This window comes from Marmota monax, unplaced genomic scaffold, assembly GCF_021218885.2.
Source record: "Marmota monax isolate L192 unplaced genomic scaffold, Marmota_monax_Labrador192_F-V1.1 WCK01_AAM20220418_F8-fsc00014, whole genome shotgun sequence".
NCBI lineage: Eukaryota > Metazoa > Chordata > Mammalia > Rodentia > Sciuridae > Marmota > Marmota monax.
The window spans coordinates 32,490,534-32,518,342 of NW_026695222.1; the positions used below are offsets into that span (position 1 = coordinate 32,490,534).

At 38.8% G+C, this 27,809-nt stretch overlaps 1 protein-coding gene across 1 annotated transcript in view; it reads right to left on the reverse strand.

The window, feature by feature from the left end:
- The window catches only part of Cse1l (chromosome segregation 1 like), a 43,637-nt gene extending 16,195 nt beyond the window's left edge, over positions 1–27,442 (reverse strand). Inside the window, exons 1-9 of the mRNA XM_046433888.2 lie at positions 27,290–27,442; positions 16,419–16,514; positions 12,123–12,265; positions 9,512–9,613; positions 9,295–9,440; positions 8,840–8,930; positions 5,384–5,491; positions 2,646–2,738; positions 74–241 (exon numbers count right to left, since the gene is read on the reverse strand). Coding sequence (XP_046289844.2) covers positions 74–241; positions 2,646–2,738; positions 5,384–5,491; positions 8,840–8,930; positions 9,295–9,440; positions 9,512–9,613; positions 12,123–12,265; positions 16,419–16,514; positions 27,290–27,425 — 1,083 coding nt within the window. The 5' untranslated portion in view covers positions 27,426–27,442. The remainder of the gene's footprint in view (positions 1–73; positions 242–2,645; positions 2,739–5,383; positions 5,492–8,839; positions 8,931–9,294; positions 9,441–9,511; positions 9,614–12,122; positions 12,266–16,418; positions 16,515–27,289) is intronic.
- Positions 27,443–27,809: the final 367 nt, after the last annotated feature.

Genomic DNA, 27,809 nt, shown 5'->3' on the forward strand with positions numbered 1-27,809 from the left:
CCAAACAGTTCATTTTTGAGGAAGGGTCGGGGGGAAAGGAAATATCTTTCATTTCTCTCCACCACCATCTTACCAAATCATATTTAACCTCTTGACCTGTTGTAACTAGTAAATTCCAGATGGCTGTGACAAAACGAGGCAGGTACCGCTGAAATTCTTCATCATACTTTTGTGCATAGAGAGCAGCATTATCACAGATCTGTGATTTTAAAAGCTCCAATAAGCCTGCTTCCTCTTCATCCTTACATAAAAGAAATAAAACTCAAAACATGTGACTTTAATGGTTTACAAATTGTTTATCCAAGTTTCCATATTCTCTACCATAAATAAGGGGAGTAATTTCTGAGTGAGACTCCTATTTATTTTTATGTGGTGCTGAGGATCGAACCCAGTGTCTCGCACATGCTAGACGAGCACTCTACCATTGAGCCAAACCCCTGCCCTGAATGAGACTTTTAAAATTTAAATTTAAATCAATTATAGTAAACTACATCTATGCCAACAATCTGATGGGTACATTGGCTCACACCTGTAATCCCAGCAACCCGGGAGAGGGTAAGGCAGGAGGATCACAAGTTCGAGCCCTGCCTCAGGAAAACTTGGTAAGACTCTGTCTCAAAATTAAAAAAAAAAAAAAAAAAAAAAGGGCTGGGGATGTGGCTCAAGTGGTAGTGCGCTCGCCTAGCAAGCGTGAGACACCGGATTCGATTCTCAGCACCACATAAAAAAATAAAATAAAGATACTGTGTCAAACTAAAAAATAAATATTAAGGGGCTGGGGATGTGGCTCAAGCGGTAGCGCGCTCGCCTGGCATGCGTGCGGCCCAGGTTCGATCCTCAGCACCACATACAAAGATGTTGTGTCCGCCAAGAACTAAAAAATAAATATTAAAAAATAAATAAAATAAATAAAAACAAAACAAAACAAAAACCCAGGACTGGAGAGGGTAGGGATATATCTCAGTGGGAGAATGTCCCTAAATTCAATTCCTAGTATCAAAAAAAAAAAAAAAAAAAAAAAAAAAAAAAAGCCAAAAAAACAGTGAAATATTTCTTATTAATCACTACAAGTAGCCTCAAAGTTTTCAAATTAAAAAAAAATCCTTTTCTTCTGATTGCAGAATTACAAAATATTTCCATATCACACTGAAAAAAAATGCCTATTATAGAAACCTGAATGATAAAGAGCACATCACACTCTCTGTAATAGTTAAGATACATCCTTGTTGCCTTCTCCCAAAAGGTTTATCATTTCAAATATATTAAGATGTGCATTTGCACATCTTTTGTCCCTACCCACAAAAAAGCTAATGCTACAGGATTCTCACATACAGTGTTTGGTTATAAAATAGAGAACTACCATTAAAAAACAGCCATGCTCATTCAAATACCTTATAGCACTGTTTCTGGCTGCTTTCACACAACTGCAGCATCACAGCAACACAAACCATCTGGCTGCACCAAGCAGAAAATGTTTACTAGCTGGCCAGTTATGGAAAATGTCTTCACCCTAACCTAACTGTGACAGTGATTTGGGCCAGACATCACAGTTTGTTCCTTAAAACCTAAATTTATTGCAGATGCAAGTGTGAAGAAAATCTTTGTTTTTTGAAGGAGTGGAATTTTTTGGTTTTTTTTTCAACAATGTTCTTAGTGGACTAACATAATTATTTTACAGGAGCACATCTTTTTTGTTTCTTTTAACTTACTCAAATGCAGACTTTTTTTTAAATACAGCAATGGTCTGTTTTCCTTTGTGTATCCCACCTTCAAAATCTGAACTACTAATTCTCATTTGTTTTATCTGGTTTGCTATACATTCTAAATATTTTATTTTTTAAAATGGACACAGTATCTTTATTTATTTTATTTATTTTTATGTGGTGCTGAGGATGGAAACCATGCCTCACACGTGGTAGGCAAGTGCTCCACCGCTGAGCCACAATCCAGCCCCTAAAAGTTTGTTTGTTTGCTTTAAAGGTATTAGAGATGAACACAGGGGTGCTCTACCACTGAGCTATATACCAAACCGTTTTCATTTTTTTAGATAAGGTCTCACTAAATTGCCCAGGCTGGCCTCTGACTTGCAATCTTCTTGCCTTCCCCTCCCAAGTAGGTGGAATTACATGCATGCACCACCAGGCCCAGCAGAAGTAGATCTGGAATATATTAATACATGAGCAAATGGGCAGCACAAAATAAGCACTATATGTTGAAAAGTACATACTACAAAACCCAGATCAGAAAACTTTACATATTATGAACGTTTGCAATTTTCCCTGTTGCCCAACCTATGAATGATTTTTTTAAAAAGAGGCTAACATTATAGGTCTAAATTTCTGTAAGAATATTCAAAGACAAGTAACTTATTTCATAGAATATTTGTGACTACTTTAAAGCTTTACTTTCAATAATGTAATAAAATAGCCTTATCTGTACACTGTAACTTAAGCCAGGTCCAAAATATGACTTTTTTTTTTTAAACATATTATACATAACCAAATATGGACTATCAAACAGAAGAAATTACTTGCACTTGTAGAATTCTATCTATTAACATTCTGGAACAAACAGGTTTTCAGAGGGTACCCAAACAACTCTTAATGAAAGAAAAATGCTATTTATGCAACAATTTAAGTACTTACATCAGTTTGTAGAAGCTTATTATCCAGTGTCAACAGGGTATGAAAATGGTTCATCCAAGTTTCCATATTATCTTCAAAAAATTCAGGAAGATCCTAAAAATAATTATATTGACTTGAAACTTTCAATTAAAAAAATAATAAGTATATTATTCAATAAATTTCTCTATCACAACAAACATTTTATGCATGCCTATGGGCTTAAGTCCAAACTGCTGTTGAAAAACGTTATTTATTATGACAAGAATTCTCTGCTCCAGCTAGGTCTGTGGCAGCTGAATAAACCACTCTTTTCCTCTTTTTGTGTATTTTCATCACAAATGGTGATACCCTCTACCCAATCCCAATCTATTTACTTCTTCAAGGTTCAGCCACATTACACAGTGCCTTTCCTTAAATGACAGTTTTTGCTGGGGGCAGTGGTGCATGCCTATAATCCCAGCAGCTCAGGAGGCTTTGGCAGGAGAATTGAAAGCCAGCCTCAGCAAAAGTGAGGCACTAAGCAACTCAGTGAGACCCTGCCTCTAAATAAAATATAAAATGGAATGGTAATGCAGTTCAGTGGTTAAGTACCCCTGAGTTCAATCTCCAGTACAAAAAAAAGCCCAGTGCTTACCAATATGCCCCTTTTCTTTCTGAACTACTGCACTTACTGTAAGATGATGAGCAATTCAGACTCAAACACACTATCTGATATAGTTGCTGATTTCCTGGGGCACAGTACAATACTCCATTCTTAGGAACAACCCCCTAAGAGAGATGACGCCTCCTTTGGGTTCCTTGTGTTTCCCAAGCTTCATTTCTCCTTTTAAGAAACAGAACTCAGGGGCTGGGATTGTGGCTCAGTGGCAGAGCACTTGCCTAGCATGTGTGAGGCACTGGGTTCAATTCTCAGTATCACATGTAAACAAATAAAGATCCAATTCTATTAAAAAAGAAACAGAACTCAAAAGAAGGTATAATATAAAACAGTATTCATTTAAGTAAAAATTTCTCAAACTGCCATGTAGTTAAACACGTACGTGGGGCATATCACTTGGGCTGTTTTCTTCTATTGTACCCAAGAGAATACAATTTTCTTCTGGGTAATGCATTACCACTATGAGTGTAGTCATGATGTGAGGATAAGTTCATTACTGCCTATGAATAATAAAAAGGCCAAATCCTAGCTGTGCATAGTGGCTGAGGCAGGAGAACCTCAAGCCTCAGGCCATCCTAGGCAATTTATCAAGAACCTGGGGATGTAGCTCAGTGGTAAAGCACCTCTTGGCTCAATCACGATAGTCAAAAAAGAAAAAAAAGACGAAATCCTTCTTTTTCTTAATATACAGCACCCTGTGTCAGTTAGCACCCTTAGCTTGGTCCTGGAGCTCTGAATCTTAAAATTAATGAATCTCAAACAGAAAAAAATGATTGGAGGCTACAATCTCAATAACAACACAGTAACCAGGCCTTTTTTTTGAGTTGTATATGGATACAGTACCTTTATCTATTTATATGTATGTGGTGCTGAGGATCGAACTCAGTGCCTCAAACTTGCAAGGCAAGCGCTTCAGCACAGAAAAACTCCAGGCCTTTCTTGCTATTAACAAAAGTTCTTTTCCTCTTTGAAGCCTGGTACTTCAGTCTTCTATCTTCCCCATATCTTCCAATAAAAGCCCTTTTGTACAAGCTAGCCAGGGACCCCTAGCCAAAATATTGTTGCTCTAATGTTAATATCCATGCAAATGAACAAAAGAGGAAACCTTAGTTCTAATTTCTCAGTGCCTTCAATCAAATAGTATACTCTAAAAGGGTGACATGGGATGTGAGGCTCCCTTAACTTACTGGATCCAAAAGAAAGTTATTTTCTCCCACGAAACCTCCATTAGACTGAATCAGGCACAGTGGTGCACACCTGTAATCTCAACTACTAAGGAGGTTGAGGTAGAAGGATCACAATTTCAAGTCCAGCCTGGGCAACTTGGTGAGATCTCTTTCAAAATAAAAAGAGCTCATTAGTTGAGTGCTTGCTTAGCTTGTGAAAGGCATGGATTCAATTCCCAGTATTGAACCAAACAAAACTGGATAAAGTTCATGACGAATAGGAAGAGCATGGCATGGTGGTGCATACTTTTACTTCCTGCTACTTGGGTGGCTGAGGCAGGAAGATTTCTTGAGTCCAGGAGTTTGGGGCCAGCCTGGACAACACAGCAAGACATAATCTCATGAAATAAAGAAAGAAGGCAGGAAGGAAGGAAAAGAGGGAGGGAAGGAAGAAGAAAGGAAAGAAGGAAGGAGAGAGAAAAAGGAGAGCCAGAAAAAGTTTTCCTTCAGAAAAATTAATACTGGCACAGAAGTCTTTATCCACTGGATTATGTTTGACATCAAAAACAGAAAGAACGGGGCTGGGGTTGTGGCTCAGTGGTAGAGCACTTGCCTCGCATGTGTGAGGCACTGAGTTCGATTCTCAGCACTACATACAAACAAACAAATAAATAAAGGTCCATCAATAACTAATAAAACATTTATAAATAAATAAATAAAAATAAAGGTATTGCGTCCAACTACAACTAAAAAATAAATATTAAAAAAGAAAGAGAAAATAAAAAACAAGAAATTAAATGAGGGCTGGGGACATAGCTCAGTTGGTAGAGTGCTTGCCTCACATGCACAAGGCCCTGGGTTCAATCACCAGCATCACAAAACAAAAACAAAAAAAAAAAAAAAAAAAGACAGACAGGAATTAAATGAAAACTTACCTGAAAGTTTAAACTGTAGAACAATTTTGAGATTAGAATCAAGGAAGAAAAAAGAATCCTCAAGGCAGAGGCATCATTTGCATGGGTACTACACAGTTCAATGGTGGCCTTGGAAAGGAATTTAGGAACATGGTTTTAGTCTTAAACCCCACACACTCATCTTACTGAAATACCCTTGCTTTCTGCTGACACTACTCCTATTTCTTCTCTAAAATGTAGCTTTAAATCATAGTTTATGGTTAAGTAACTGAAAAACAAGTATACATTTTTACCTTATCCATAACATCATTCGGAAAAATCTAATGCTAATATTATGAATTATACCAGTCCAATCACCTATGTACATATATATAAATATATTACACAAAATTATTTTTATGCTCATTAAATAATTTCTCTGCCACCTGACATGTTGTTTCTAATTTTGCTCATTATTCTAACTATAATAGGCTTATCTACAAAATTTTGGGGCATACCTCTAACTTCCACAGTGCAAGACTCTAATAAAAGTTAACACCAAGACAGCACTATATAAAAGCACAGGTTTTGAAAGATAGATCTGCATACAACCCAGATTCTATTACTCATAAGGAGTGTTATTTGAAGAAACTAGGTTATTTTACTATGAGCCCTAATATCCTTACCATTACATGTGAATAATGCCTATCTTAGAGTATGAGAATCAAATGAGAAAATATACATAAGAAGTCCTACTCTGTGTACACCTACTATGTAAAAGACACTCAGCAAATATCACTTCCTATATCCTTGAGTTAGGGGATGTAACACTAAGAGTTTCTCAATGAAACTACAGCATATATCATTCTTAATGGCGAAATATTGAAGCCTTCTCTTGAGATCAGGACTAATACAAAGATGCCTTCTATTACCACTTTAATTCAAAAAGCATTGTGCTGAAGGTCATAGACAATGTACTAAAACAAAGTAAAAGAAGTATGCAAGCATTGGAAAAGAAAAAATAAAACCATCATTATTTGCAGATAATGCAAGTGTGTTCACAAGAAAATCCACAAGAATCTTCAGCTAAACAGTTATACCCAATGAGTTAACCTAGAAAGGTAACTAAACATAAAGTCAATATGCAAAACTTAATCAAAAAACCCACATTCTTCTACAAAATGATAAAATTATGTATATACCCTATGTATCACAAGAGTAAAATTTAAAACACCATTTAAACACTATCTGGAAAAAAAAAAAAATAAAATGCTCCAAAATAAATCCAACAAAAGACATACGTATCCTCTACTAAGAAAACTATAACCCAATGTTGAGAAAAATTAAGAACTAAATAAATAGGTGTACCCAGTCATTAAAAATTAAATACTCTACAGATCTAATTTCTTTCCCAAATTGATCTACAGAATTGATAAAATCCCAAGCAAAATTAACCAAAAAAAGGAAGAAAAAATAAATAAATAAAAATAAAACAAACACAACTTTTCTCAACAAAATATCCCACTCTGGAAAAGTAGTACAATTTCTATACCAAATGAACTTGGCACAGAATATTTCACTGTAACATGGTTAAGACTTTTTTTTTTTTGCAGGGGGTGGGGTGTGTGTATGTGTAGGGTACTGGGGATTGAACCCAAGGTTACTTTATTCCTTGGCTACTATGTCCCCAGCTCTTTTTTTTTTTTCTTATTTCAAGACAGAGCTTGCTAAGTGGCTTAGGGCCTCAATAAATTGCAGACTGGCAGTCCTCCTGTCTCAGCCTCCCAAGTTGCAGGGATCACAGACCAGTAAGCCCAGCTGGCTAAGATTTTTGACATCATGAAAAAGAAATAAACATCTTCACCAATCCAATAGGGGGGAATCAATTATCCCACTTTGCTTAATTTTATTATAGTAATTAAAAATGTACTATGAAACCCTGTGTATACTCTACATTACTGAATATTACATAACCTTCTTATATATGTTTTTTTTTTTTTTTCCTTTTTTGCTTTACTGAGGACGGCACCAAGGCTGCTTTACCACTGAGCTACATCACTAGTCCTTTTAAATGCCAGGTGTGGTGGTGCACACCTATAATCCCAGTGGCTCAAAAGGCTGAGATAGGAGGACTGCAAGTTCAAAGCCAGCTTCAGCAAATTAGCAAGGCCCTAAGCAGCTCAGTAAGATCCTGTCTCTAAATAAAATACAAAATAAGACTGGGGGTGTGGTTCAGAGGTTGAGTGCCCCTGAGTCACCCCCCCCAAGAAATCACTAGTCCTTTTAATATTTTGAGATGGGGTCTTGTAAAGTTGCTAAAGCTGGCCTTGAATTTGCTATACTTCTGCCTTAGTCTCCCAAGTCACTGGGATTACAGGGAAGTGCCAAACATCCAGCTAACCTTTCCTTTGAAAATAAGAAATGAACAGCTTTTCTGGAGTTAGCGCAAGACTTGGTATGAGTCAGGCATGGTGGTGCATGCCTGTAATCCCAGTAGTTCAGGAGGCTGAGGCAGAAGGATCAAAATTAAGAGGCCAGCCTCAGTAATTTAGCAAGACCCTAAGCAACTTAGTGAGACCCTGTCTCAAAATAAAAAAAATAGGGCTGGGGCTGCAGCTCAGTGGTAGAGCACACGTGAGACACTGGGTTGAATCCTCAGCGCCACATAAAAATAAACAAATAAAATAAAGACACTTAAAAAATAAAAATCAATAAAGAAATTCAAAAGGCAGGGGGATATAACTTCTGGTAAAACACCTGTGGATTCAGTCCTTGGTACAAATAAACAAACAAAGCTAGGGTTGAGCCAGGTGCAGTGGTGCACACCTGTAACTCCCTGACTTGGAAGTCGACAGCAGGAGACTGCAAGTAAGAGGCCAGCCTGGGAAACCTAGCAAGACCTTGTCTGAAAATAGAAAATATAAAACGCTACGGGATAATTGCTCAGTGGTAGAGCACTCCTGGGTTAAATGACTAGTACCACATAAACATAACAAAATAAAAAAACCCTAACAACTAGGTTTAAGATCAGCCCCTATTAGCTGTGTAAACCCTCTTTCCTGTAAAAAAGGAATTAACATCTTTTTCAAATCTTATACAAAAACCAAGAACATGTTTAGGAAAGTAGCTTATGCACTGAAAAATGAAATAATTAATTTAATACCTATTCAAATCAAAATGTGGATCTCTTTCTTTAGAGATACATAATTACTTGGGTGAAATAATATGATGCCTAGGATCTGCTTTTAAATATTCCTACAAAAGTAGGGGAATAGGTAAAAAACCCAAAATATTGGGTAATTGTTATACTTACATAATGGGAGTTCATTACATCATCTTCTCTACTTCTGAATGGTTTGAAAGTTTTCAAAATAAATGCTGCCTCCATAAGAAAAACCACTCTACTAAATAACCCTTCAAGCATTTCAAAATTTACACAAAAATTTAAGCAATTTTAAAATACTAAGTTATTTAAAAATATCTCTTATTATTCCATACCTTAAAGAGATTAGTCAAAGGCAAGGCAAAGGCATCCAGAACAAGCTTAATTTCAGTCCATAACTCATTTGACTTAAATTCATGACGATATCTAGAAAATTAAGGTAAAGTAGATAAATTTACAAATTTTGTTTACTCACTTTAGGTCTTCAAAGACGGATGTTCATTAAACATTTGAGTAGACAGACATCTATGACTAGATGGTTTCCTGAAATTCAAAGGGAATTCTTGGTTTTCTTTTTAAAGGAATCAAAACTAATTATTTCACAGGCAATAGCCTAATATAAAATAAACATGTTACTTGAGAAGAAACCAACATAATAATGAACCAAAAGATTTATGCTCTTAATTTAGAATGGTATTACTCAAAGGAGTAAGAACAGTCACAAAAATATAACTATATAGCAAATATCATAGAAAAAGCATATAAAGAAAATGAATTTCTACATTAATACCTTTTAAATAATGAATGTGCAGTACGAAGGACTCCATTAATAACATGGAAATCTCCACTCTGAAAGCGATTCACCATTTCTGTCAACAAGTCGGGCCATTTCTGAGGGAAATCTTCTCTGCCAATAATACTAATAGCATCACTCAACTGGGGAAGGAACAGATGAATCAGATGACTGTTGTACCCAGGAGCCTACCTAAAAAGCAGAGATACATTACCTGCTTCTGAATTTGCTCTGGGCTGCTCAGCATCAGGTGCACGATGTTGGCTTTAATGGCTACTCGATCAGCTTCACAAATTTTGTTCAGCTCATCTTCAACCTAAAAGAAAACATCAATGAGTACCATGAAATCCACATTCATATATATAAGTCTGTAGGTAAAAAACAGAATACTTTTAATTTCCCAGTTTTCGGGGGGGGGGGGGGGGAGGTAGGCTGTTTTCCTTAGTTTCCCTCTACATAAATGGGTCACAAATTCCTTTGATAATCTGATGAAAGCATGAACCTTCTCCTCCCTAAAATGTACACTCCTTCCCAAATTTAAATATTTCAAATATAAATAATGAGGTTCTCTGACTGCCTAATGCCAGTTAAGAATTTCAGTTCTGAGAAGGAGGGTAGCTCAGTGGCAGGAATGAAAGAGGCCCTGGATTCAAGCCCCAGCACTACCAAGACAAAAACAATTCAGTTCTATATATAAACAATCAGCAAAACACATGGTTAAGATTCTTTTTTTAATATTTTTTTTAGTTGTAGATGGACACAATACCTTTATTTTATTTGTTTTTATGTGGTGCTGAGGATTGAACCCAGTGCCTCCCATGTACCAGGCAAGCGCTCTACCACTGAGCTACAACCCTAGCCCTGGTTAAAATTCTTTATAGTCATTTTTAAAAGCTTCAAGTAAACTTTCACCTTATTAGTTAAAATGCATCTTAGACTGAATCACACAAAGAGGTTCTAGAATTCTCTAGTTTTATAAACCAAGACAGAGAGACTAACATGCCTAAGAGTAGAGGAATGGACTTTTAAGCAGACGTTTTAAGAGTTACCAAATCATTTCACCTATATGGTAATAGTTGACTGACTATAATTGTTTTGTGAAATCTTCTATAGGATCAAGAAAAAAGATCCTAAATATTTAAGCAAGTTTAAAGCTGACTTTTAGAACTGAGAATTTTTGTCAATTTTAATGGTTTCTCAAATCCAGAATTATTGATGTGGGGACAAGTGCACGGAGTACTGCACACATGGTATACGTTAAGGGAATGGCAAACCACTCCCCAGTGCTAGGCATGTGAGCGACAAACCGCTAACCCCTAACCCCGCAGGCACAGCCCTGGGCCAGAGGCTGCACGTTGTATTCCCTGCACTTGCTCCATGGCCCGCTCTTTGTTGTAGGAACAGTTGGCCAGAAATTCTATTGGTGGCTGCCTGTAACCTGCTTAGCTGCTACCTGAGTATATTTACATGGTAACTGTGCAATAAAATCAGACCTGCTTCCTGCTTGGCCTCCGGAGGTCTTGATAGCGACTCCATAGCCACACTCTCCTCTACCCTGTTCCATGGACCTCCTCGCTGGACGAGAGAGAGCCCATGCACACTGATATCTTGGACCAGATAACTCTTTATTGTGAGGAGCTACCTTGTACACTGCAGGATGAACAGAAGTAGGCTTTGGCCTCTACTCACCACAGGCTAGTACTGGCCCACAACTATGACATCTCCAGATATTGCCAAATGCCTCCTAGTGGGCAAAACTACCCTCATTTGGGAATCATTGTTGTGTGTGAAGGTAGGGAAAATTTATTATTTCCCTATTTCTTTATTCATAATTTCACGTAAACTGTTAAACTTATAGCACAAGAAAGTTTCCCCGTAATAAATTAGAACATATCTCCATATCCTACAAGACATAGGGCAATCAAAATCTTTTACCAAAAATTAAAAATCTAGCCGGGCATGGTGGCGCACGCCTGTAATCCCAGCAGCTCAGGAAGCTGAGACAGGAGGATCAAGAGTTCAAAGCCAGGGGCTGGGGATGTGGCTCAAGCGGTAGCGCACTCGCCTGGCATTCGTGCGGCCCCGGGTTCGATCCTCAGCACCACATACAAACAAATGTTGTGTCCGCCAATAACTAAAAAATAAATATTAAAATTCTCCCTCTATCTCTAAAAATAAATAAATAATAATAAAAAAAAGAGTTCAAAGACAGCTCAGCAATGGCAAGGTGCTTAAAGCAACTCAGTGAGACCCTGTCTGTAAATAAAATACAAAATAGGGCTGGGGATGTGGCTCAGTGGTCGAGTGCCTCCGAATTCAATCCCTGGCACCGCCCCCACCCCCGGCACAAAAAATTAAAAATCTAAATTATTTTGCATTCCATTGGGGGGGGCTTTTTTTTTTTTTTTAAGATGGAGGTCTCACAGTGTTCTTAGGCTGACCCTGTCCTTCTGCCTGTCTCCTAAATAGTTGGTATTACAGGAACATACCACTATACTCAGCTTAAAATTCCAATATGTGATTTTTTTCAGTTTTAATTTTCCCAGTCCACAACATCAGTTACTTCAATTATTCATTTAGACTCTCTTCTCACATATCATCTCTTCAATAGGAAGTGACCTAGAGTTAAATTTCAATCATAAAGGAGATTTAAATCAAGTCATACCCTTCAGCAACCTGTTATGAGTTGAAAGAATCAGTAAAAATTCAAATGAAGTAATTTAAATTTTGGGGAACAGGTCCTATTTAATTTTAATCTGTGTCTCAATCTCTTAAGAGCACTGGTTTTTATAAATCTTAAAAACACACATACACAAAATACGTACAATTCTCCAGTTCCTTTTAATATAGTTTTTGAATGTTACTGAAGCACAAACTTTGATGACATTATCTTGGGACTTCTCCAATAATGTTAAAAGCAACAGTGGATAATTCTGATTTCCTTCTACAGATTCAAGAAATTTCTCAGCTGTAAAAGAATTTTCATGTTAGAAGACTTGTAATAATCAAAATCTTTGCACTTTATATTCGTATGAACTATGTATATCTTTAAGTAAAAGGATCAAAAAATTTAAATATTAGGATATTGTCCCTTAGAACCCACTGAAGGTCTATAGGGCCTCATGTTTCTTATCTACTACAATGTTTATATGGCATTATATAATGCTTCAATTTCCAAATCACTTTATCATCCATTAATTCATCTGATTCTCACACAACTATGAAATGTCCCACTGGGATGATCACTTCTTGTGAAGAAGCTGCTTCTCAAAGAGATTAAATAACTTTAAGGTGAAAGCCATATATTCTGTCTTGTTCTAGAAAGGATTATTATTAGTAATATTAATACTAACATTTCTTTTATAGGACTGGGATGAAAATCAAATGAGTTAATTCATGCTAAAATTTATTTTTAGCCACGTGGTTCTGGTGTGGTGCTTTACCCATATACATTATTTCATTAAGTTATCACTATTACCCAGAAAGGTGGTAGCATCTTCATTTTACTTATTTATTTATTTATTTATTTTTGAAGCAGGGTCTTGCTAAGTGGCTGAAGATGGCCATGGACATTTAATCCTCGGTCCTCAGCCTCCTGAGTCACTGGGATCACAGGCGTACACCACCAATGCCCTGATATCCTCATTTTGCAGTCAAGGCCATTGAAAGTTTGAGCTAAGAAGCTTTCTTCACTGAAAAAGTTTTAGTCTAATCTTAATTCTATCATATCAGCCCTAAACTTAGTCCTGAGTATTAGAAATGAACTTACACCAAGATTTTATCCAGATATTTTCAAACCATTTAACACTCTGGGATAAATTTCCAAGATTTATTTATCTCAGTGAAAGACAGTATTTGTTTTAATTTTTCCTACTGTTTCATAAGGAAATAACCATTCCCAAATTCCAATAATTTTTGAAAATCTCCACCCTTACTCTTTTATTTTCCAGAATTCAATAGCACCACTTAACATCTTCCCTTTTTCTGGATGGAGTCCCAAGAGTTTAACAAATATCCTCAAACCCTTCCCTATTTGTGTATATTATGCCCTTCTTGAAGAATGAGGATTGGCGATTTGAAGATGTTTTCAGGAGGGAATATTACTGTGGTTTTGTATGAGTACAGGTTTTGGTTGTCTGACTACCTTTTTAAGGGTCAGCATTTCATATAGGGCCAACACAGTTTATTTATGATTTGGGTAAAAGCCCAAATCTCTTTACTAATTGCAATCAATACTGTGGAAGCAATCTTCTCACAAGTTTGTCTACTCCTTTCCGTGTCCATTTCCTTCAACTTACAGAATACTGACATGTTTCCCCATATTCAAGAAGCCTCAATAGGTCTTCCAGTTCATCCACGCGACTGTCACATTCAGTTGAAGTACCTATAAACTAGGATCCATACACATTTCCATTTCCAGAACACTCTATAAAGATATTGATTGCCTAGCATATGTAAGGCCCTGGGTTTGATCCTCAGCACCACCAAAATGAAGGGGGGGGGGGATTATTTCTACACTTTGTCCTGGATTCATAAAGCATAGTACCCTAACCTTTCAAAGATATACATACATAACTCTGTGTATGTGTGTGTATACACATGTATACACACATACATTTACATCCATTTATTTTATTTTTATAGTGCCAGGGGTTGAAACCACGGTCTCAAGCATGCTAGGTAAGCACTCTACCAGAACTACATCTCTGGTTGCTAAAAAACAAAAAAAAAAATTTATTCAGCCTTGCATGTGCTAGGCAAGTGCTCTACCACAGAGCTACACCCCCAGTTCCCTAAAAATATTTTTTAGTAAGCAGTGTTGTCAAAGGTTTTCCGAGAAATTCTAAGAAGATTAAAGTCATTAACTTACCTTTATTCAGAAACACATTATTTCTTCTTCCTTTTTTTTTAATGTTTATTTTTTAGTTTTAGGTGGACAAATGAAATAGCTTTATTTTATTTTTATGTGGTGCTGAGGATTGAATCCAGTGCCTCACGCATGCTAGGCAAGCACTCTACCATTAGGCCACAACCCCAGCCAAGGGACACATTACTTCTTTAAGCACTAATAAGAAAATCAATTTGCCTTCTCAGAAATCACCCACATGCCAGAGGTGGTGGTAAGCACCTATAATCCCAGTGGCTGTGGGTAGGAGGGCAGGTGTGGAGGGATGCCTTGTCAGAAGGATCACAAATTCAAAGCCAGCTTCAGCAACTGAGACCCTAAGCAACTCAGTAAGACCCTATCTCTAAATAAAATACAAAAAATAGGGCTGGGGGGATATGGCTCAGTGGTCGAGTGCCCCTGAGTTAAATCCCCAGTACCCCCTCAAAAAAGAGAGACACAAAGTCTTCTTTATGAGCACGACATTAAGAAAGTTCTGGGGCTGGGATTGTGGCTCAGCGGTAGAGCGCTCGCCTAGCACGTGGGAGACCCTGGGTTTGATTCTCAGCACCACATAAAATAAATAAAATAAAGATATTAAAAATGTTTTTTTAAAAAAAAAGTTCTGAATAAGCAAGTTAGAAGTATTTCTGGTTAAAATGTCTTACATCAAGGACCACCAACTGACTGCTCATAAGACCTATCTGTTCTCCAGAAGCAGTGTATTTAGTTTTCACTGTCTCAAATTATTAATTAAAAATAAATAAAAATATGTATGTATACACACACACACACACACACACACATCCAGGGGCACTTTACCCCCGAGTTATATCCATAGTACTCCTTCCTAAGTTTTTTTAAAATAATTTTTTTAGTTATAGGTGGACACAATACCTTTATTTTATTTATTCATATGTGGTGCTGAGGATTGAACCCGGTGCTTCACATGTGCTAGAGGGCACTCTACCTGAGCCACAATCCCAGTCCCTCCTTTTTAAATTTTTGACAGGGTCTAAGTTGCTAGAAGTTGACCCTGAACTTGTTACCTTCCTGCCACAGCCTCCTGAGTCACTGGGAGCACACCACCATTTCTGGCCTGTTTCTGTTTTTTTTTTTTCCCCCTGAAGTTAGTTGCTATCATTTAAATGAGAGCTAGATGGGATGGTGCATGCCTGTAACCCCAGTGAACTGGGAGGCTGAGGCAGGAGGATTTCAAGTTCAAGACCAGCCTCAGCAACTTAGCAGAGCCCTAAGCAACTTAGCAAGACCTTGTCTCAAAATAAAAAGAAAAAAGGGCAGGGGATGTACGTAGCTCACCAATAAAGCACATTTGGGTTCAATCCCCAGTACCCTTTATCAAAATATGAGGACACTTCATATAAATATCCTTATTTTTCAAGCAAAGTTGGAAATGTGATCTTATAAAATTGGCTTGAATCTCCAGATTTAGCTGGTTCCAAATAATATTTGTCCCTTAACCAGGGCATGTACTGATAAGATGTTACCAGTCTCAACTTGGCTGATCTCCCTCATTTATCTTCACACCTGACTCCTATTGAACATCTGTGGTTGAAATTCTAAGCTTATATGGAGTGTGTAATGGAAACTGGTGAAACTCAGGAAGGGAAAAAAAAATCTAGGTCTTAGAAAAGATACTAATTAAGTCAAAATGCACAGGAGGATAAAGAGACAAGATCTGATTATTTGGCTCTATTCACTTAATCACTTTTTAAGCAATTACTCTTATCTATGCCTAAATATTTTACCACCTAAGGTAGGCAGGTTTTAAGCAAGGCTTTTCAGGAAAGCTAAGGGACAAAGCATTCTGAACAAATACTTTTCTAAGCATTCTAAGATAGTACCTTTATCCCAGAAAATGACAAACAAAAGCGATTTTACTCAAAAACAAAGAAATCATGAAAACACCACGAAATAGCAGTTATAAGCAGCCACTCACTACACACTATAAACTAAGCAAAAGCATCCAAGTGCAAAACTTTCATCTTCTGAATTTACAACCAATCAAATAAAGATTACCCTCAACTCCCTTTAAAGAATTAATCAGGGGCTGCGATTGTAGCTCAGTGGTAGAGCATTTACCTAGCCAAGTGTGAGGCACTGGGTTCGATTCTCAGCACAACATACAAAGAAATAAAAAAAAAATAAAGGTCCAACAACTTAAAAAAAAAAAAAAGGAATTACTCAACCAGAAAGCAACATTTATTCTCTTTACCTGGTCGTCTGATGGCAGGATCAGGATCAAGGGTCTTTTTTAAATATTCTGTTAGTGTTTGCAGATTTGCATCACTGAGCTCCATTGCTATAGAATCTTAAAAAAAAAAAAAAAAAATGAAGTATGGGTAATTGGTTACTTAGGGACACAGTGATTTACATATATGAAGCTTTTCATATATGGATTTTCTCTCTGAAAGTCATGCATTTGTTTTCAATAAGGGCTATAAATAAGCCTGACTCAACTAAGACAAAAATTCAGAAGATGGGCTCTTAAAAAAAAAAAAAGTGATAAAATTCTGAGATAAGTGAGAACAAACATTCCAAAACCAATAAGTTTATTTAACACAATTTAAAAAGTCCAGTAAAGGGTGAAAAATTACTCTCAAGCAATGGTTTTAATAAGTCCCACAGCAAGAAATTAACATTTTTCTTTAGTTTGAGACAGTTCTGCTTTGTTACCCAGGCTGGTACTAAACTTCTGAACTCAAGTGATTCTTCTACTTCAGCCTCCCAAATAGCTGGGGCTATAAGCACACCTTCATCCCCAGTTGCAAAATTAAAATTTAAAGCAGAAACCAGGTGCATAGTTGTAAACCCAGCTACTCAGGAAGATGAAGCAGGAGGGTCTCAGGTTCAAGGCCAGCCTTGGCCAACTTAGTGAGACCCTGGGTTCTAAACAAACAAAAAAGGCAGTGAATAAAGATCTGATAAAAAGTTCTGAGATTAAAGAAGGTAGAATACATTCCTTTATGTACAATATGCAATGACAAGTACTGACTACAAACTACATGCCAAAAATTTACATTTAGGGAGATAATTCTAGAGCCCAGAAGATGACGAGTTGTGATCATGATTTTAAAAATTAGAAAAATGTTTTTTTCCTTAAAGTTTAAAACAAAAATCACAAAATATGCTTACGATTGACCAAAATTTTCACAAATAATCTTACTAATTTTAAGCTAAATAAATGGCCTATGTAACTATAAGTGATAAAATAGGATAGAAATACCCACATAAATCAAGAGATTGATCATACAGCATGAAGACTATAATTAATAGTAATACATTGTATACTGGAAAATTACTGAGTAGGTTTCAAGCATTCTTACCACACACCACAGATGGGACTGGGTAAAGGTTTCCCGAGGACACATGAGGTCTTGGGTTTGATTCACAGCACCAGAAAGGGGTGGGGTAGGGTGGGGTAACATCTATTAATTAGCTTGATTGAGGCATTCTATAAATGTATATACATTTCAAAATATTCTGTTACACACCACAATACCTATAATTTTGTCAATTAAAAAGAGAAAAATACACGTAGAAAAGAACCATCCACACAGATTACAAGTGTTATTTGTACCATGCACATTATTACATACTAACCAAAAATCTTGGAAATGTTTGCAACAGAGCTTTGTGCTCTTTGAGTTGTTGGTGAAAATTAAAGTGCAAAACTAGGGACTTTTAGACAAGGCAGTGTTCTAAAATTGGTCTGTAGTACACAACTAAAAAATTTGCTAAACTCATTAAATGGTATACTTAAAAAAGTTTACAGAATGTAAATTATAAATAAATGCAATAAAACTATTTAGAAAACTCAATGTATGTTTAAATCCCATTAGGCAGCTTTCACAGCTACATGTAGCTGGCAAGAGAACTGGGAAAATGTAGCCTTTTCAGGGAAACCAAATACCAAAACAACCTGAGGCTTCCATGATAAAGGAAAAAAAAAAAACATAATTTATGTAAAATGGAAAAAAGTCAAGGGTGCCATCATTCAAATTATGTCATCAGCCAGCTGCAATGGTGCACACCTATAATCCCAGGGGCTCTGGAGGCTGAGACAGGAGGATCTCAAGTTCAAAGCCAGCCTCTGCAAAAGCAAGGCACCAAGCAACTCTTGTCTCTAAATAAAATACAAAATAGGGGTAGGGATGTGGCTCAGTGGCGGAGTGCCCCTGAGTTCAATCCCAGGTACCCCCCCAATTACATATATAAAAAATGTACCAAAACAACAACAACAAAAACAAACCTACACTCTCAAATGTAAACAGTTTGAACACGTATGTGATGGATACAGGAAATTTTTATTCTCTTCATATTTTCTCCTTTAATGTCCTACAATTACCTATATGTATTATATATTTATAGTCACAAAGTTTAAAATTTTTATTTTAGTTTTTAAATGTCTATAACAAAAGTCATTTAAATTCCTACCCTCCATACTAGCTGGGAAGACAAGACAAACTGAAATGCCAAGTACAGGCCTATGATCCCTTTTTGCAATCTTTTTTTTTTAATTATTATTTTTTTTTAGTTGTCAATGGACCTTCATTTTATTTATATGTGGTGCTGAGAACTGAACCCAGTGCCTCACATATGCTAGGCAAGCGCTCTACCACTGCGCCACAACCCCAGACCCCCCTTTTTTGCAATCTTGAAGTGCAAAAAAAAAAAAAAAAAAAAAAAATCAATAAATTGGAAGGTTTTGTTTCTTTTTTACAAGTATTTGGCAACTCATTTGCCAGTATAACCTGGCCTAAACTGCCTGAAACTACACATTTTGTTTATCTCACTTATCATGTAAATTTGTTTTACTAAAGAAATACTAACAACTGGGGCTGGGGATGTGGCTCAAGCGGTAGCGCGCTCGCCTGGCATGCGTGAGGCCCAGGTTCGATCCTCAGCACCACATACAAACAAAGATGTTGTGTCCGCCAAAAACTAAAAAATAAATATTAAAAAATTTCTTTAAAAAAAAAAAAAAAAAGAAATACTAACAAGGGATAGGGGTGTGAGTCAATGGTAGACACCTTCCCTGCCATGTACAAGGCCCTGGGTTCCATCCCCCAGCATTACAATAAAAAATAAAAAAACAACTATTTGTGTCTGATTACAAGGTATTGTCCTAAGCCCCACTAGGGATGTCACACAATCTACACTATGTGCATACAAAAAAATTATTAATTATGGGACATATCTGTCCCCTGAAGTGTCAAATGAATCCCACAGACAGCATCTCAAGTACTAGGAGGTTAAGAAGAAAGTCACTGGAGTGAGGCTATCCAGGATCTAAGTCTTGAGCTGAATCTTGAAGATGTTCAGATTTAGAGAGGCAAAACAGAAAGAGGACCCATCTCACAAAAGAAATAGTGTAAAGGAAGAAACAGGAAGAGAGGAATAGTGGACAAGGAGAATAAGATCAGATCATGGAGGGTTCTCAATACTTGGATGAAGAGTTTCAGGACAGTATACAACAGGAAGCCACTGAAGGTTTTTTTTTTTTTTTAAAGATTTTTTTAGTTGTAGTTGAACACAATACCATTTATTTATTCATTTATTTATTTATTTTAATGTGGTGCTGGTGATTGAACCCAGGGCCTCACACATGCTAGGCAAGCGCTCTACCGCTAAGCCACAACCCCAGTCCCCCACTGAAGTTTTTTTTTTTAAAGAAAGTGTAGCATAGGAACTCTGGGCTGGTAATGGTCTACAGGATGGAGTCAAAGGAAGGGAATAAGAGAATATTATAAAGCAGGGAGGCTTTATAATATGTTTTTCATCATTTACTTCACATAATCACTTTATATAACATAAAATGAAACTCAGGTTTAACTTACTTGCCCCCAAGTCACACAGTTAATAGTCAGACATGGTGGCACACACCTGTAACCCCAGGAGGCTGAGTTGATCACAAATTTGAGGTCAGCCTCAGCAACTTAAGGAAAGCCGGTCTCAAATTAAAAAATAAAAAGAGCTGAGGTTGCAGCTCAGTGGTTAAGGGCACCAGGATTCAATCCATAGTAACAAAACAAAACAAAACAACAACATCCAGATGTAAATCAGTCTGACTCTAAATGTTTTCCCTCTGTCTACTACCCAAGGCTACCTCTTTAAGTGGAAATAATGAGGCGACTGAATGAGGGTGGACGCTCAGAGAAAACAATAGAAAGGCTGATGTGAAAAGAGGGCAGCCAGAGAAGAGGGAAACAAGTAGTGAAAGACGACTGGGATTTTGAACAGTACTGTTTTGAACAGTATGCTTACAAGGTCGGGGACTTCACCTTGAAACAAACAAAAAAGCTAAAAAAAAAAAAAAAATAAGGAAAGGGTCATATGTAATGCAGCGCATGAGCGTGCACAACGCAGGTTGTTCAGCAGCCAGAAACCAAGACCTTCTAAGGACAATTATCTATTGGAAACTATCCGTATTCTCTTTACTTCAGTCCTTTCCCTAATTACAATTTTTTTTTTTAATCACAAGGGAAACCAAGAAGATTGAGTGATTTAAGGCTCCATCAAGCTGAGTACAGTAGTCCACGCCTTTAATCTCAGACATTCAGGCAGCTGAGGCCTCCAGGAGGATCACAAATTTGAGCCCAACCTCAGCAATTCAGCAATGCCCTAAGCAACTTAGTGAGACCCTGTCTCAATTAAAAAAGAGGGGGAGGGGGCACCTAGGGATGTAGCTCAGTGGTTAAGCACCCCTGGGTTCAACCCCTGATATAATCCTCCCACATACACACAAAAGGATTCCACCACCTAGCTGTTCCATCTGCTTGACTCAGAGCAAACCCTCTCAGTGTAAGCATCAAGTCCCAATCAACCACACATACAATTTATTGAGATTACCTTTTCTTGTTTTTTATATCAAAAGTTTGGAAAGTGCTACCTATTATATCCTGCCACCCTCTGGATATTCACAACACAAAGCACTTTAAAGGGGTTGGAGATGTGGCTCAAGCAGTAGCGCGCTCGCCTAGCATGCATAAGGCCCGAGTTCCATCCCCAGCACCACATACAAACAAAGATGTTGTGTCCGCCAAAAACTAAAAAATAAATATTAAAAAAAAAAAAAGCACTTTAAAGGATTCAAGAACTCAGTAAGGTACAATTTACATTATTTAATCCAGTTTCCCCCGTTTCTTGGACATACAATCCCTTTCCTATGGAACACACTTGGGAAAATAATGATTTAGTGAATCCATTTTCCTTTTTTTTTTTTTTTTTTTTTTTTTTACGGCCACAGGGAATGAACCCAGCCAGGGCTTTACACATACTAGGAAGGCACTGTAAAACTGAGCTACGTGACCTTTCTAAATTTTATTTTGAGAGTGTCTCACTACATTGCTGAGTCTGGCCTTAAAGTTTTGATCCTCCTGCCTCAGCCTCTCTAGTAACTGAGATTAGATGAATGTAGTCTCACCACTGCACGGTCCCATTTCTTTCTTTTTTTTTTTTTTTGGCATTGAAATGCTGAATCTGTTATGAAATCATGAAAATTTGCCATTGCCAAGCAAAATCATCTACAACAGTGTGCCTGGGTGCTTTAAAAAAACTTCTGGCCTTTCTTTGCCTTGCCTTACACAAATTTATTCTACCTTTGGGATTCATGCAAGGAAGCATGATAGAAATGGGGGAGAGGGGGTAGGGCACACATGGTGCTGTATGCCTATAATCCCAGTGGCTTGGGAAGCTGATGCAGGAGGATTACAAATTCAAAGCCAGCCTCAGCAACTTAGTGAGGCCCTAAAAAACTTGGCCAGACCCTGTCTCAAAATACAAAATTAAAAAGAGGTCTAGGGATGTAACTCAATGTTTGAGCATACCTGGGTTCAATCCCTAGTACCAAAAAAACCACCACTAACAACAACAAAAAAGGCCTCGGGGTAGGAAGAGCATGTACAGATTAATTAGATCTGAGTTTTTAAATATGGTCCTCAGTAAACCTGATTTCTTTAACTTTCCTAATTATGTTCTTCTAGCACTTGTACATTTCCCAATTAAAATTTCTTAGATAACTCATAATTACTTGTATTAAAAATCCCAACTCCATTCTATGGCAATGTCTATGCAATCTGATGTCAACTTCTTCTTTCACCTTCTTCCTAGTTCGTGCTATGTTCCAATCACAACAGCCTCTCAAATCAGCCCAAACAGTTCTTATCTCTAATAATGCTGTTTCTACTTGACAGTGGGCACCATTTAGCTCACAGCTCACTACCAACTCTTCAAAAAGGCCTTCTCACTTCATTCCCACTTGAAATCATCATTGACTTGTTGTCTCTTGCACACACCAGACTATAAACAAGTGCCATAGGCAGGGCTTGGCATGCTTTTTGTCTCCGTTCACCCATGTCCTTTGCATTGCCTAGTAGGCAGCAGATACTTGGTGAGCCTTTGTCACATGAACTAATGGACGAATCGTCAAGGCACCCAACTAAAACCTGAGTTCCCAATCAAAATGAATTCCAAACTTCTTAAACTGCCTACAAAGTCTCTGACAATCAATTATCAGCAGCCTCAGCATAATATAGAAACTCAGTTACACCTGCCAGATGAACAGGTAACTACCTTATCTTCAGTGATTATTTCTATTCATTCAAAAGTGCTTCCAGAAGTGAATTCTGAGATTTTTCCTTATTACTGTTCACACTCTTTTGTTTCAGGCTCTGCACTCACTAGACCCTCTCAGGGACAGCTCTGCCCCTAAAAAAATACATGGCTCACCGTCCACTTTATTCAGGTCTCTTTTCAAAAGCCATCTCTTTTCTGAGATGCCTCTCAGGACCATCCACCTTAGTCACTCTCCATCTCCTACTCTTATTTCCCAGGTAAATATTTGGGGGGGGGGGGTGTGCCAGGGATTGAACTCAGGGGGCACTCAACCGCTGAGCTACATCTCCAACCCTATTTTGTATTTTTATTTAAAGACAGGGTCTCAAAAAAAAGCACCTTGCTTTGCTGAGGCTGGCTTTGAACTCACAATCCTCCTGCCTCAGCCTCCGGAGCTGCTGGGATTACAGGTGTATGCTACCAAGCCTGGCTTATTTCCCAGGTAAATTTTACTGGATATATTTTGTTTTCTTACATACCATGCTTCTCCCTCCACTAGACTATAACTCCATGACAGTAAGGACTTTTTTTGTGTTTGCTCACTGTTCTCTCTAGGGAGCTTACAACAGTGATGGGCACCTACCACTTATTTGCTGTACTATTTAAAAAATCTAGATACCCTTGACTGACTTTCGCATCAAAGTACCATTAATCTTCATATTTATTCTGGTCAACTGACAAGGGGTAAAAACACTGATTCTAAAACCATCCAACAGAATAACACCTAAAATGACAAATTTTGAGGTATAAAGGTGGGCCTATTTTTAAAAACTGGGGCATGGGCTGGGAAGTAGCTCTTGCCTCACGTGTAGAAGGCCTTGGGTTCTGGGGGGGGGCGGGGGGGGGGTAAGGGGTGGGGGAGATGCAGATGACTAAACAAAAAAACCCCACCTGGGGTATAATATAAATATGAATGCTACAACCACTAAAAGTTAAAGTACTACATAGGTTCTAGAATCATAATGTTAAAGGACTAAATATTTGTCAACAAACCCTTTCTATGTAAACTCCTAAGCAACTTAATGAGACCCTGTCTCAATTAAAAAAGAAGGGGGGGGGGCACCTAGGGATGTAGCTCAGTGGTTAAGCACATAAATTCAAACATAAGTTGAGCATCCCTACCGAAAATTCTGAAATTGTAAAGGCTCTAAAATCTCAAAGTTTCATATCTTGGAGCAGATCGGATTTTGGATTTTTGGACAGGAATGCTCAACTTGGTGAAGCCTATGCAAATATTCCAAAATCCAAAAAAATTCCGAAACTGGAGACATTTCTTGTTCCAAGTATTTCAGATAAGGATGCTAACTCTGAAGTTAGCTTAGTTTTGATTTAAGAAAGTATGACAAATCAAGAGAATTTTAGGAACACTTCAGTTATTCACAATATATCACCAAGACCAAGATTTATTTAAGTTAATCCTATTTACCCACAGGTGAAGGTACTTTGACACTTCAAAATATTAGCAATATATAGTGTTGATATAAAAATACTCATATGGGGAGTGGGGGTGCATGCCTGGAATCCCAGCGGCTTGGGAGGCTGAGGCAGGAGGATCATGAGTTCAAAGCCAGCCTCAGCAAAAGTGAGGTGCGAAGCAACTCAGTGAGACCTTTTCACTAAATAAAATACAAAATAGGGCTGGGGATGTGGCTCAGTGGTTGAGTGACCCTGAGTTCCATCCCCGGTAACAACCCTTCCCCCAAAATAAAACAAAAAACCCCACTCATATTAGAAATGTAAAAATTCACTTCATCAGAACATGATAGTTTACTTTCTCCGTGGATCTTTGGAAATCCCTACCAATTAAAAAATAAAGGGCTGGGGATGTGGCTCAAGCGGTAGCGCGCTCGCCTGGCATGCGTGCGGCCCGGGTTCGATCCTCAGCACCACATACAAAAAAACAAAGATGTTGTGTCTGCTGATAACTAAAAAATAAATAAATAAATATTAAAATTCTCTCCCCCTCTCTCTTTAAAAAAATAAAATTAAAATAAAAAATTAAAAAAAAACAGGTACCATAACAATTTCATTTGATAAATTTATCTAAATCCCAAATTCTTCTTGTTGAATGAATGGTTAGGCCTCTTACTACAGGCCCACAATTATAAAGATTTTGTGAATAAAAGAAAAAGTCTTGGTATCCATCTCACAAAAAAGTTGACCAAGATGTGTGCCCTTCCCTTGAATTATTTCCTTCACAACAGAGAATAATTCCTGAGGCCTTACATCTTGAGAGAATGAAAGAGATCTAACAAATGAAAACTATCTGGTACACATAACACATGAGCGTGTGCATGTGCACGCGCACACACACACACACACACATAACACCTCAACCTATCCCTCTGTTTAAAATCACTGTAATCCGGGGCTAGGGATGTGGCTCAAGTGGTAGCGCGCTCGCCTGGCATGCGTGCGGCCCAGGTTCGATCCTCAGCACCACATACAAACAAAGATGTTGTGCCCGCTGAAAACTAAAAAATAAATATTAAAATTCTCTCTCTTTAAAATAAATAAATAAATAAATCGCTGTAATCCACCATGTGAAAATCACTTCTAAACTTCTTAAACTGCCTACAAAGTCCTATATAATGTGGTTCCTGGATAATTCTCCATTTTTGACACAGCACTATAGCAACCTGAATGTTCCTAAAAAATCCCAATATTCTAAGCCCATTTCCATCCTTGAGCTTTTGCACTTTGTATTCCCTGCCTGGAAAGTTCAGTTCCCTCACCTTTCCCTGAATGATCTCCATTCCAAATGTCACCTCCTCAGAGAGGCCTTCTTTACCTATCACATCATTCTGTCACTTGTCACTATCTGAAATCACCTAATTTATTCCTGTCCCCTCCACATAAAAGCTCCAAGAAATGGGTGTTCATTTTTGTTTTTTCCACTGTATTTGTATTCCCAGAGACTAAGTGGTTGTTTAATAACGTTATAAAATGAGTAAAGAAATGCTCTCCCATTCATCCAATTCAGAATAGGAATTGGTTTCTCTATACGGGACCCCAGCTGATACAAATCACAATAAGCACAAAAGAATTCCCTTGTATTGACGAAAAGAAGGGAAAGATAAAAGGTCATTAGCAGTAAAAGACTTACTCACGAGCCTCAGGAATTATGGGGAGAAAAAACACGTGGGGGGGGGGGCTCACAAAAAAAAAGTCAAAGATGAGAAAAAGAGTAAAGGGTCCCCTTCTGTTCATCCATGGAAGAGTGATGCCTCTGCATCTTCCTTGTGGCAAGCATATGTGGGACTCAGCAGTAAGCATGACGAGACAAGACCACCAAAGAGCTTACATCCTAGCAATTAAGACAAGAAACAAGTAAATAATAACCAAATGTAGATAAAGTAAATGCAATGAAGTAAATAAAACTAGGATAATGTTGATGTATAGTCGAGGAAAAAGATTCTTATGTAAGTGGATCAGGGGAGGCCTAGGGTGAAGGAAACGTAAAGGAAGGGGAGGGAACCTGCCTTGCAAGATCTGATGTTGGCAATTTCCAAGCAATTGAAAGCACATGCAAATCTTCTAAGGTTGGGATGAGGTGGGAATACTTTAGAAAAGTCAGGTCAGTGTAGCTCCAATTGCTAAGGAAAAGAAAAAGAGACGGGGGTAGCGGTGGACCACGGCGAGCTCAGGCAGGACCCGAATAAACCGCGTAAATAACAGCGGTTCCTTCAAAGCCGCTTTCCTAGGTACATGTTATCCACACCACTTTGCAGGTAAGGAAACGGAGGTTCGGGAGATGAAGTGACTAAGTTACACTCCAAGGGAGAGGCTAAGCGTGGAGTGAGCCCGGGCTCCACAAGACGCGGGAATGCCATGTTACTGAGCAGTTATGTGCTGCTCCAAGCGCAAGGACCAGAGTTTAATCCTCACAAACAACTCAGCGAAGGGACATCGCAATGCCCCGTCCACTGCCGGGAAGAACGAAGCACAGTGTGACTAAAGAGTGAGCTCGGGGCCGCTGCAGCGCCCGGAAGGGACGACCAAGCAGCGCCGGAACCCACACTCAACCCGGGCCCGGGCAGGCCTCCCCGCGCATATCGCCCTCATCCTGCGGGCCGGCGCGCCGAGAACCGACGCGCTGGCGCCACCAATCAGGGGCGGCCTTCCCGTGCGGCGAGGCGGCGGGGCGACCAATCAGCGCGGCGCCAGAGGGGAAGGGGCGGGCACTCCGGCGGCCCACGTTAGGCCGCGCCTCAGCCGCCCTTGCCCCTCTCAGGCCCCGCGCCCGCCTGACCTGGCTGGAGACTAGAAGCCTCGGGATGCTACGAAGCCTGTCTAGGCAGGCGCAGCCCTGGCCTGAGTGAGCGGCCCGAGGCACAGGCCTCCATTCCGCTCTCGCCCCAAGGCATGGACCCCAGTTCCCGGGGCTCAGGAAGTGCCGGGAGCGCCTCATCCTTCCCTCAGCGGGCTCCCAGAGCCACCCTGCTATGCCATGCTGGTCTCGCGCCTCACCTCGTCGGGATACGGTGACACAGGAGGGAATCCCAGCCGCGGACTGTAGCCGGCAATACCCACTCCCGCCGCTGCTCCGCCTCACATTCAAACCCTGGCAAAATGGCGCGGCGGCGAAGCGGTACCCAAAGCGCATGCGCGAGCGGCGCCCAGACCGGGGGCGAGGCCAAGAGTGCGCCGGCCCCTCCCGTGCGCCAAAGGCCAATCGCTAGGTGGCTCTGTTTTTTGCGCTGACGTCACAGGTGACGTTGCCCTTTGGCCGTGACCGCTCTAAGGGACTTCCCAGTCTCTGTTTTATGAAACGAACGCAGATTCAGATTCAGCGAGTGGTTGCTGGACTGTGTGACCTACTTTGATGTCAGACTGGACACGTAGTAGAGCTCGGATAACTGCCACGTTCGTGCAGGAAGCAAAGCGGACCGAGGAACTCCCCGCCCCTCGTGGGGCTTCTGTTGTAAAGGGAGAAATGTAATAAACAAATGAATTAAGAATTCCGTATCTTAGTAAGTGCTATAAGAAG